This window comes from Meles meles, chromosome 2 (assembly GCF_922984935.1).
Source record: "Meles meles chromosome 2, mMelMel3.1 paternal haplotype, whole genome shotgun sequence".
NCBI classification, from domain to species: Eukaryota; Metazoa; Chordata; class Mammalia; order Carnivora; family Mustelidae; genus Meles; species Meles meles.
Window position 1 is genome coordinate 102,815,584 of NC_060067.1, and position 12,493 is coordinate 102,828,076.

At 43.9% G+C, this 12,493-nt stretch overlaps 1 protein-coding gene across 2 annotated transcripts in view; it reads left to right on the plus strand.

The window, feature by feature from the left end:
* Nucleotides 1–10,186: 10,186 nt before the first annotated feature.
* The window catches only part of PAPSS1 (3'-phosphoadenosine 5'-phosphosulfate synthase 1), a 98,709-nt gene continuing 96,402 nt past the window's right edge, over nucleotides 10,187–12,493 (plus strand). The window contains exons 1-2 of one of the 2 annotated variants that reach the window (XM_045998490.1): nucleotides 10,187–10,445; nucleotides 11,856–11,936. In XM_045998490.1, coding sequence (XP_045854446.1) covers nucleotides 10,386–10,445; nucleotides 11,856–11,936 — 141 coding nt within the window. In that variant the 5' untranslated portion in view covers nucleotides 10,187–10,385. The remainder of the gene's footprint in view (nucleotides 10,446–11,855; nucleotides 11,937–12,493) is intronic. The other variant, XM_045998491.1, reaches the window with a different exon arrangement.

The window sequence follows — 12,493 nt, forward strand, 5'->3', positions numbered from 1 at the left end:
TAAAATTAAGAAGACCAACCATACCAACCTGCTGGCAAGACTGTGGAACAACTACAATTCTCATACACTGCCAGCAGCAATGTAAAATTGTACCACCACTTTGGAAAATGGTTTGGGCTGTTTTTCAAAAAATTAAACATATGCCCACTACATGGTCCAGTCATTCCTCTAATACTGGTAAGCCTAGGTTTATTCCCTGGGTGAGGGGTCGGGGAAGAAAACATTTGCTCACACAAAGACTTGCATATGAATGTTCACGGCAATTTTATCTGTAAGAGCCCCAAACTGAAATTACCCCAATATCCTTCAGTAGATGAATAAACAAATCATGGCATGTGCACATGGTGTGAGTTTAACTAAGCCACTCACAGTACTTAAGTTGTTTGGCCAAGGGAACTGCAGGGACCTTACAGGGACACTAGCCCGTCATGCAAGCATATACCCCCATAACAACAGCCCACAGAGTCACATGCAAATGTTAAGTTCCTCATACGACTTCCCCAACTGCCCTTGTGATCAACAGTCTCTCCAGCTTTCCAGGACTTTCCCCTATGTGCCCCTTAGATGAGACCCCACAGGGGCGCCTGGGTGACTCAGTCAGTTAAGCGTCTGCCTTGGGCTCCTGTCCTGATCCCAGGGTCCCGGGACAGAGCCCCTCCTGGGGCTCCCTGCTTAGGAGGAGCCTGCTTCTCCCTCTCCCTCTGCCCCTCCCTGTTTGTACTCTTTCTCCCTCATGAATAAAAAAAAAAAAGATGAGACTTCTGCAGAGCTTACCAGAAACCCTGGTCTCTTTGATTTGAATTCATCAACCTGGCCTTAGTCTGGGAACCCCAGAGCATTCCACCTTGGGATTCTAATAAAGGCATTTGCCGCAGGTCCTGCCTCTTTCTTCCTTTCTCTGCCTGCACCCCTGCACCCCGCCTTGTGTGATCCCTCAAAGTGTGCCGTGCACTTCCTCAAGGACCTGGGAGTAATGAACTTTTTAAAAAAAAAATATTTTATTTATATATTTGAGAGTGTGTGTGGGGTGCGGGGGCGGGGTGGAGTGGGGAGAAAGAGCAAGGGGGAGGGGCAGAGGGAGACACAGACTCCCCAGTGAGCAGGAAGCTAGACCTGGGGCTTGATCCTGGGACTCCAGGATTGATTGTGACCTGAGCTGAAGGCAGACACTTAGTTAACTGACTAAGCCACCCAGGTGCCCCTGAACTTCTTTATTTCTTTTGTGTTCTGTTGTTGAGCTACAACTTACCATCCAGCACTTGTGCTCAACTTAACAAATGTTAATTTAACAAAATCCTAACGCCCTACAACAGAGTACAGGCCATCAACAAAATAACCCAGAAGTTATATGATTTACCCTTTTAATCAGTAGAAATTAGTTGTCTTTTAATTAGTAGAAAACCTAGAATTCTAGCACGTTATTTCTACTCACTATGAAAAAGAGCTCCTTTGAATTATCAACAAACCATAATTCTCAAATAGAATAATTTTTAGTAAGCTGGCTTATGAAAATCACTATTTGGGGACTTTTTTCTAAGATAAAAAATGGCAATAACCACCAAGGAAATGTTTCACATGAAATTGATAAGTGATTTTTAAGGATTTTTTTTTTAGTCATATTTCTCTTATTCAATCAAATCTCCCTGCTGGGGAAGATATGTCTTCATGTATTTTCTCCGCATATGCAAAATGTGAAGAAATGGGACTGCCTTGACCAGGTGGGTGATGTTCCCTACAAGCTGGCTTCTGGCAAGCCCAGAGACTTGATGTGAGTAGGAGGGAGGGAATGTTCCAGAATCTGCAGTGATTCCTTCCAGATGGAAATAAAATACCCTTGCTTGCCTCCAAATCATCTCACCAGTTTCTCAGCTGGTAGAGCTTCAACTAACAATAGGGAGGGTGGAGGGCGAATGGTGTCCTCAATGTGTGTTACCTTGTGCAGCAACTTTTAAGTTCTGTCCATCCCAGACCATCTTCTCAGAGTGACGTTTTGCTACTACTCAGGTGAGTGACTTACGATATGATGTCACCAAGCTTTTAAAAAGGTAACTATTACCCTCTTCCTGAGAAGACCTGTGTTCCTGAAAGGGTTAAGACACACTTCACTCTGGGTTTCCTAAATTTTTTTTTTTTAAAGATTTTATTTATTTATTTGGCAGAGAGAGATCACAAGTAGACAGAGAGGCAAGCAGAGGGAAAGGGAGAAGCAGGCTTCCCACTGAGCGGAGAGCCCGACATGGGACTCAATCCCAGGACTCCAGGATCATGACCCGAGCCGATGGCAGACGTTTAACGACTGAGCCACCCAGGCGCCCTGGGTTTCCTAATTTTTATAGTTCCTTGGTTCAGCTTAAAATACGTAATTTTCTCTTTTCTGTTTTGATGACTGTTGGAATGCATATTATGTTATGAGGATAAGTATCTCAGATAGCCAGGAATGCCCATTCATTATTTAGAGCTGTAGTTCTCAAAGTACCGTCCTCTCTCACTAATGGCTTTGCCTCATACTCACATGAGAAAATAAAAACCCTCAGTGGAAAGTCCTTCATCTTCCCACCTCCCATACAAAAGTGGCATCTAGGCCTGTCTTCTCTTTTTATTTTATTTTGCAGGAATTACCTACTCGGTGTCAAAGGCCCACCTTCACTTGTGCCCTGGACTCAAATCCTCAAGGACCTCCATCCATGAGTTAATTACCTTTGCTCTCTGTTGGGTCATTCTCATCAGCATATAATTTGCTCTAGTTTATCCTTTCTTTTTAAAACATCCTACCTTGATTCTGTATTGCTTCTCAGCTCTGTCTCATTTCTCTGCTCTTTTTTTTTTTTTTTAAAGATTTATTTATTTGACAGAGAGAAATCACAAGAGAGGCAGGCAGAGAGAGAGGAAGGGAAGCAGGCTCTCCACTGAGCAGAGAGCCCGATGCGGGACTCGATCCCAGGACCCCGAGATCATGACCCGGCTTAACCCACTGAGCCACCCAGGCGCCCCTCTCTGCTCTTTTTTTAAAGCCAAACGTCTTAGGGGTTTTTCCCACACGCTCACTTCATTTGACCTCTAATTCATTCTTTTAAAAAAGTTTTTTGTATGTCTGTGTCAAAATTATCTAAATAGTGTAGACTCAAATGACTATAAGGAATTTTAAGACAACGAGCAAATCCCTCGTCATCTTCATCTCCTCCCCCAGTTTTCCGAGAATTCCCTAGAGGCAACCATTCTGAAGTCTTTCAGGTGAATCTCTTGGTCCGTATCTCTGTGTCTTGAAATAACAGTGTATTGCTACTCATGGTCTTTATGTTTTAGGCAATATCTCTACTGGCTTCTCACTTTGGAAAATGAAGATTTATCCCTCTTTCTTCTTCTGTCACCATCATACACACACGTGTACACACGCATTCGTGTTTACGTTACTATGACCAAGTATGTGTGATTTAGAGCTGAGCCATGTAGTAAAACTATTACTATCCTTCCTTTCCACCATGATAGTTTTACTCTGAAGACAGTTTCTTTCTTTTCTTTCATTGCGTGTGTGTGTGGTTTTCTTTGTAGAGTTCTTTATTGTTTTTTCTCTTCTTAAAAATAAGAAACCTCTCAGGCGCCTGGGTGGCTCAGTGGGTTAAGTATCTGCCTTCAGCTCAGGGTAATGGTCCTGGCATTCGGTCCTGGCATTCAGCCCTGCATCGTGCTCCCTGCTAAGCAGGGTGCCTGGTTTTCCTCCTCCCTCTCTCCCCTGGTCCCCTGTTCATGCTCTCTCTCTCTCTCTGTCTCTCTCACTGTCAAATAAAGTCTTTAAAAAAAAAAAAAACCTCTTATGTAAAAAAAGAGATAGACATAAGCCCTTACCTTTTTTTTTTTTTTTTTTAAAAGATTACTTCACCTGAGCTTAGCCAAAAGGCCAAATACTTTGTAAGTGGTTACAGCAAACACTTCTGGTGCTGCATGCATATCCTCTCAGCCCTTACTATTGTGGAACATACCATCCTGACTTCCCCTGGTGAATAAACGTCCATTCTTTGCATGAAGGCTCTCTGTGGGACCAGTGCTCTTTCTGCTTACATGGATTGCATCCAAAATTACCAAGGAGAGAACAGTCCACTTCCTACGAGTAGTCCCTGAATAATGATTGGAGGGAGTGGTATAAATATGCCAGCTCTCTCCTCTCAGGTAATCTATTTGGAAGCACGTATTTAACAGTTTCGCAGAGCTACTCAGTGGGGTTAAGCTCCAGTTACCTACAATGGCTGCTTTATTGACTTCTTTCATGTTCCTGTGTCATGTTCCCACTCTACTAATGGTGTCTCCTGGGCTCACCTCCCAAATAAATGACTTGTACTCAAATACTTCTTTCCACGCCCTGCTTCTTGAATAACACAGATTAAGACAATCAGTGCTGAGTATTTCTTATTATATCATATTTTAAAGTGCCTCTTATCTGGTGCCCCAGTTTCAGAAGATGCTAAAATTGGTAAGTTGGTGCAGGTGGTATCAGCCTGATCCTCCATTATAAAATCACCTTTCCTACTTGTATTAGTCAGAGTTTTCCAGAGAAACAGAACCAATAGCATGGACAGATAGAGATTTAGTGTAAGGAATTAGCTCACGTGATCACGGAGGCTGAGATGTCTCATGATCTGTAGTCAGCAAGCTGGAGACCCAAGAGAGCAGTCGGTATGGACTCCAAGTCCCAAAGCCTGAGAATCAGAAGTGCTGATGGCCCAAGTTCCAGTCTGAAAGATAGCGGGCGTGAGCCCCAACAGCCAATGTTTCAGTTTGGGTCTCAACGGAAGAAAAGACCAAAGTCTTAGCTCAAAGAAGTGAGGGAGGAGTTCCCTCTTAAATGCAGAGGAGTCACCTTTTTGTTCTAATCACGCCTTCCCCAGACTGGATGAGGCCCACCCACATTAAAGGGAGCAATCTACTTAGTCTACTGATTCAAATGTTAATCTCATTCAGCAACACTCTCACAAACTCACCCAGTATAATGTTTAACTAAGTATCTGGGCACCTGGTCACCCATTAAGGTTGATACATAAAATTAACCATCACACTATCTTTCATGGAATACTTTTAACAGACACTAAGGGTTATTGACTATATTAATTACCTCATCAGGTGTTTCAAATGGCGATTTTTATTTCTCTTTTCTTTTCTTTCTTTCTTTATTTAAATTTTGGTTTCTGGAGTAGAATTCAATGATTCATCACTTATACATAACACCCAGTGCTCGTCCTAACAAGTGCCCTCCTCACTACCCGTCAAAAATGGTAATTTTAAAATGTTAACATTCTGGGGGGCCTGGGTGGCTCAGTGGGTTAAGCCTCTGCCTTCGTCTCAGGTCCTGGTCTCAAGGTCCTGGTCTCAAGGTCCTGGTCTCAAGGTCCTGGGATCAAGTTCCGCATCAGGCTCTCTGCTCAGCAGGGAGCCTGCTTCCCTGTCAAATAAATAAATAAAATCTTTTAAAAAAATGCTAACATTCCTTCTGCATTTATTAGTTAAAATTTTATTAGTATAAACTGTTCCTCATCAACTATTTGATTACCCTGAAATACAGCTTGTATGGAAAGGGTATGAGTGGGACATCTGAGTGGTTCAGTTGGTTGAACGTCTGCCTTCAGCTCAGGTCATGATCCCAGAATCCCAGGATCAAGTCCAGCATTGCATTGGGCTCCCACTCAGCAGGGAGCCTGCTTCTCCCTGTGCCTGCTATTCTCTTTGACAGATAAATAAATAAAATCTAAGGAAAAAAAAAAAGGAAGCGTGCCATAAATGAGTCCTTTTTGATGACTTACTTTTCTAAATAGTTATCACTAATATAACCCCAAACTCCTTTTCAGTTGTCTGAATCATTTTCAATATGGTCATTTCCATCAGAAGCTCTATTAATTTTGTCTTTTTTTTTTTTAAAAGATTTTATTTATTTATTTGACAGAGATCACAGGTAGGCAGAGAGGCAGCCAGAGAGAGAGGAGGGGAAGCAGGCTCCCCGCTGAGCAGAGAGCCCGACGTGGGGCTCGATTCCAGGACCCTGGGACCATGACCTGGGCCGAAGGCAGAGGCTTTAACCCGCTGAGCCACCCAGGTGCCCCTAATTTTGTCTTTTAAACAAGGCTTTCCAAGGGCCTTCTGACTCCTTGGAGAGCTTCTGAGTATCCTCTAGACCCAGTACATGGCAGTCATCCCTGGATCCTCCTTCACCATCAACCTGGGAATTCCCTTTGGGCTGTCTCCTGTGTGGAAACTCCTGTTTTCTGAATGCCATGTCTCCTTTTTTTTCCCATTTAAGCAGAGCATATCTTCCATTATTTCCTTGAGAAAGGTTGTAAAACTCTAGGTTGAAAATTCTTTTCTTTTGGAACTCTGAAAGTATTGGTCTATTTGTCTTCTAGTTCTCAGTGTTTTTCTTGGTACCCTCAATTAATTTTCATTCCTGACTGTTTTGGACTTCCCTTCTCCCTGGAAGCTAATAGGGTTTCCAAACAATAGTACTATGCTTTGTATGTTCAATTTTTATCCACTGAGCTGGCAGTAGGGAAGGATGACTCAAGTCCTTCACTTCTAGTATATTTTGTTGAATAATTTCCTTGGTTACTTCTTCTTGTGATTTTTCTCTTTCTGGAATTCCTAATATTTGGATGTTGGGTTTCCTGGACTGTTCTTTCTTTTAAAAATTCTATTTCTATTTTGGGGGATTTTTGCTCTGCATTCACCAGGTATCTTCACCTTCTCTTCCACTCCTGCTATCTTGTGTTTAATTTCCAAGAGCCCCATTTTGGTTTTGAATACTTATGGCATTTTCATTTCATTGATAAAGCCTTTAATATGTAGCTTTAAAAATCGCTCCTTAAAAAATATAACAACAGGGGCGCCTGGGTGGCTCAGCGGGTTAGGGCCTCTGCCTTCAGCTCAGGTCATGATCTCAGGGTCCTGGGATTGAGCCCCGCATCGGGCTCTCTGCTTGGCGGGGAGCCTGCTTCCTCCTCTCTCTCTCTCTCTCTCTGCCTGCCTCTCTGCCTGCTTGTGGTCTCTATCTGTCAAATAAATGAATCTTTAAAAAAAAAAAAAATAACAACAAAGCTATTATCACCAAAAATGTAAACCTTTAATATCAAGTATCCAGGGACTTCAAATTTTCTCTCTTGCTATATACATTAAAAATTCTTCTCTATATGAGTCAGTGGTCAAATATATTCCATATATTTAGTTAATTAATTATTTTTTAAAGATTTTATTTATTTGAGGGGTGCCTGGGTGGCTCAGTGCTTTAAGTCTCTGCCTCCGGCTCAGGTCATGATCTCAGGGTCCTGGGATCGAGCCCCGCATCGGGCTCTCTGCTCAGTGGGGAGCCTGTTTCTCCTTCTCTCTCTGCCTGCCTCTCTGCCTACTTGTGACCTCTCTCTCTGTCAAATAAATAAATAAAATATAAAAAAAAATTTATTTATTTGAGAGAGAGAGAGAGAGACAGAGAGTGACAGAGGTAGCAAGAGAGAGCATGAGTGAGGAGGAGAGGGAGAAGCAGAGTCCCCACTGAGCAGGGCCCAACACGGGGCTCAATTCCAGAACTCTGGGTTCATGACCTGAGCTAAAGGCAGACACTTAACCGAGCCACCCAGGCACCCCAAATTCCATATACTTTAATTGCTTAATAGTTATCTTAAGTTTCCTTTTAATCTTTAGTTCATTTTTCCCCCCTTTAATTGAATTATTTGAGAATCAGGTCATTATAATGTAGGGTTTTCCACAGTTTGGATTTGACTGCTTGCATTTATGGTGATTTTACACCTTCCTCTTTCCTCTGCATTAACTGTAAACTAGGTAATTAGGCCTGAAAGCTTGATTAGAATCAGGTTTGACCGTGAAGGGGCATTAATAGTACAGGAGGCAAAAAATCATCAGAAGGCAAAAAAGTTCTGATGTTCTTTATTTTCGTGATGTTAGCAGGCGTGAGCATCATTGTCTTTATCCATTATTTCATTAGAAGGCAAAAATGGTAATATCATAATCCTCTCTTCCCTTCATTTATTAGCTATATTTCTACAAGGAGAACTTCCTCTCATCAATGTTTTAAAAAGGTTTATCTATTTTAGAGAGTGTGTGCATGATGGGCAGAGGGAGATGGAGACAGACTTTCAAGTGAATCCCTGCTCGGCACAGAGCTTGACATGGGGCTTAATTTCAAGACCCTAAGATCATGACCCAAGCTAAAACCAAGAGTTAGATGCTTAATCAACTGTGCCACCCAAGTGCCCCTCTCATCAAATTTTAACTACCTGACTTACAGTTAATGCAGAGAAGGCGGGGTACATATTTACTTCTTTCATTTATTGGTTTTCAAAATAATGAGCTGGTTCTCTAGCATCCTCCAAAGCTGACAATGAGTTCTCTTTTAATTATCATCACGTCAACATCTACATTTAAACATTTTATTTGTGTCAACACCTTACAGTTATTATCCCTTTATTGGTCTAATCCAATTTTGCCATCTTTGATGTGAAGGAAGCCAACTTCTTGAAGTTGGCTTCTGAGTCCTTTTGACATAATCCTGTGGTTTTGTTGTTGTTTGTTTCATTCTAGTGTTTCTTGATAATTTCCTTGTTTCTGGTTTGACAAGGTGTTACAAGCTCATTCGCACGACTGATGCCTGGACTCATGAATTTGAACTGAGACTATCAAAGTAAATGCACAATATAATTTAACCCTAAAAATGTCTTTCACTGGAAAATCTCAGAATTATGGACTGAGAAGCAATAAGCACACCTAGAAGCCCAAATTGTGCTGTCTTTCTATCATTTCCCTCTAAATATCATTTTGTAGAACTAGTTGGAAAAATGGCTGATTCCAAATGCGGTGCTTTGTTCTCATTTGAACTTCCAAGTTCATTCCTGTTACTGGCAGAATTGAGAATAATATTGAAATTCAGTTTTATATGTAGACTTCAAATGGAACATCCCCTAGCAAAAGCTATAGGGAACCACTGATATTTTACATGGTTAAGTAAACAAAGTCAGATTTCCATTTTAGAAGTACCACTCTGACAGCAATTCAAGAATTGAATTGGTGTGTGTCACGGGTGTGGGCAGCCGCTGCACAGGTGGGAGGATGCCTAGTAAAGCGTATTAGTTGTCATTCATCTTGGCAAGGCCTAACAAAACACAGCAACAGTGGGAGAAATAGAGAACCTATTTCCTAGCTTTTATAAAGTAACAGCTTCAGGTCTTAGTGATTGAAGACCGTGTATGTGTGGAGGGGCATGGAAGGGTGGGAGGTGGAGAGTACGAGAAGCAGAGCTTCAAACAACTCTTCGTGCCAGGGAAAGTGGTGGAAAAGTCCTTAGAGTAATGAGATGGGGGCGAGAACCCGTGGAGGAAGCTCCCCCATATCCCAGCCCATTTCCCCATTAACTAGTCCTGTAATAATTAGGTGAACTTGAAAATGCCCTGTACAGGTGGGCATTCTACCCTGTGGTAACCAGCAGACTTCCCTAAGCCTGGATTTCAGTCCTCTTAAGAATTTCTGGAAAAGCTAGTCAATAGGAGCCCATTTGGCCTATCGGCTGAGAATCACTGGACGGAAATCTCCGGCTATGAAGAGAGGTCTCCAAATGGGAAGGAGGCACCTTGCAGATAACCACGAATCCCAGTGAAGATATTAATTATTGATGACCAAGGATGGGGTATTGACTGTTTTTTGAAGTTGTGCGCCGCTGAGCAGACTTTTAAAGCCACTAGGCGGAACGTGTGACGAATGAGCTGTTCGGTGAATCATTTCTTCTCTTTGTGAGGCTGTAAAATCCCTTTTTAAAGGTCACCAGGGTGACAAGGATAGCAATTGGACACATAGGAGACCGGCAGCCAAGCTAAAGGAGTAAAAGCTAGAGGGGCAAGAGACTACATCAGTGTCTTCTCCCAACCAGCATCAGCTGAAAGGGAGCCAAGCGCGCTAAAAGCTGAGAGCAGGTATCTTCTTTGCCCTTCCGTGGGCGGCCGGCGCCGGCCACTCGCTTCCAGACTCAGCGCCTGCGCAGCACAAGGGGGGAAGCTGGGGAGAAGCCAGGAAACTTCCACGACTACTTTCCCAGGCCCCGCCCCTTCCTCAGAATCGAGAGGGAGGAGCGTCGCGCGTGCTCCGAGCTCTAAAGCCCCGCCCCCAACTCTGGCCTAAGGTTCGCGCCCGGCGCTTCGCCCCTCCCTACATACCTCAGCTCCAGACCCATTTCGGAGGCGCGACCGACGCGCCACGCAGGAGGCACGAGCACGAGCGCGTGCGTACGTAAGCGCGCGCCGACCCCAGCGCGAAGAGGCCCCGCCTTCCCGTCCCGCCCCCTCCGGCCTCTCCTCCAGCTACGTTCGGGAAGGTTAGGATCCCAGCACCCGCGCGCACTCGGCGGTATGGAGGTCCCTGGGAGCCTGTGCAAGAAAGTCAAGCTGAGCAATAATGCGCAGAACTGGGTGAGTCGGGGCAGCGGAGCGAAAGAGGCTCTGGGAGGCTGTGGCTGCAGCTCGTTCCGGAGCCGCTGCTTTCCTCCCGCCTCCTCTGCATCCTCCGTGGAACTCGGGGATGGTACCCGAGGCCGCGGCGCCTCCCAGCTGGAGCGGTGGGGATACCAGACAGGCTGGCGCGGCGGGGGTCTCTGGCTGGGCGCGGTGTGCGGTCCGACCCACCTTCTGGGGGCGAAGAATGCCCTCTTCCCCAGCTCCTCGGCTCGGGAGAGACCTGGAAGATAATCTTTAGAGAGTGAGCTGTCGGCTGCTGAAGCGTAAAACTCCGACGGGGGATGCTGCCCGCATCCCTTGAAGTGGCCTGAAGGTCTGCAGAGGAGGAGGAGGCGGGTGCGTTTGGTGCGTTCTGGTTTATCTTGGCTCTGCCAGTGCACTTAGCCCAGGTTTGGATCCATCTCCACGTCTTTCCATTTCTGAGTTTCAGTGTGAAGGGAGAGTACCCAACAATGTGGCCATTCATGAGTTGAGACTGCTCTGAACTGAGGTTCTTTGTGGCTCGGTATTAAATTGGAATGTCTAACAAATAACATGATGCAGTTTTAAGGACTCGATTTCTGGAGACAGTAAGGTATGGGAAGACTAATGGTTTATAACGTTTAGCAAGAACTGCCGGTTGGATTTGATGGTCTAGTGCTGTGCCCTCAGAAGGTTGCTTCCTTCCTTAATTCTTTGATGATCAACAGCCTTAAGATTTTGTAAGTATAGAGCAGATTGCAGTGGGGGAGGGGGAGGCAGTGTCCAACTTTTGAGTCAGGAAAGGAAATGGTTTTCAATTTAGATGGGTTTTTATTTCACAGTACAATACCATCACGAGGTTTAATTTTAAATGCAGCTTTGCAAATCATCATAACCCTTGATGAGTCAAAGAAAAAAAGCCATTTCAGGCAAATACTCGTTTGAAGTCGTGAAATTACCATATCTGTTCTTACCAAGGATTCTCATCTGATTCCTTTCTCCTTTTAACCTTAACATGATAAGAAGGGAAAGGAGATAAAGGTGAATTACAACACTGGAATGAGCATTGGAATGAGCATTGGGCTACTGGCATGGTCTTTGGTCCCAGCTTTGTCATTTGGTAGCTGAGTGCTCTAAGGGAAAACCGTCTATCTCTTTGAACCTCAGCCGACTTAACAAGGATGTAATAGTGTGCGTTTCACTGGGCTGTTTCGAGGAGTAAACAAAATAATGAATTTGAAGTTTCGATGAAATCACTACCATGTAATTTAGTATTGCTCCTATACCTTGAAGTATTAACTAGTTAGGAAATAAGGTTGGCTAAATTAAGGTATTTACAGATAATTTCAGTTACACCATCCATTATTTATCAACTTTTGCTGAATAGGTGTGTGTTCTTTGTAGAGACCTGTGCTGCTCATGGAGAAGATGAAATATGAGGGACTTCGTGCTTACCTTCCAGTTGCTCATGGCCTGGTTGGGCTTGTAAGTGGCATTTGCCAGGTGATGAATATATCAGACCACAGTGAGTGGTGTAAGACATGTTTTATCGCAATTTAGAGCAGAGATTAGTTCATCCTGGGTGTTTGGGGAGGGTTTATGGAGGTGAAATATACTCAGATTTGTGAGTCAGAGGGGCACTGAATAAGTAAGGGCTTGGAATAAGAATTAATATTATTTTTACTCCAGGAACAAAGAAGAAACCTGTTTATTCTGGGGAATTTAAAAAAAAATACATTTTTATTTGGGGCATCCAGGTGGCTTAGTGGGTTAAGGCCTCTGCCTTCGGCTCATGGTCCTGGGGTCCTGGAATTGAGCCCCGCATCCGGGCTCTCTGCTCAGCGGGGAGCCTGCTTCCCCCACCTCTCTGCCTGCCTCTCTGCCTACTTGTGATCTCTGTCTGTCAGATAAATAAATAAAATCTTAAAAAAAAATATATATATATTTATTTATTTGAGAAAGGGGCAGAGGTCTAGGGAGAGTGAGTTGAGGGAGGGGCAGAGAGAGAGAAACTTTAAGCAGACTTCCTCCCGAGCATGCCA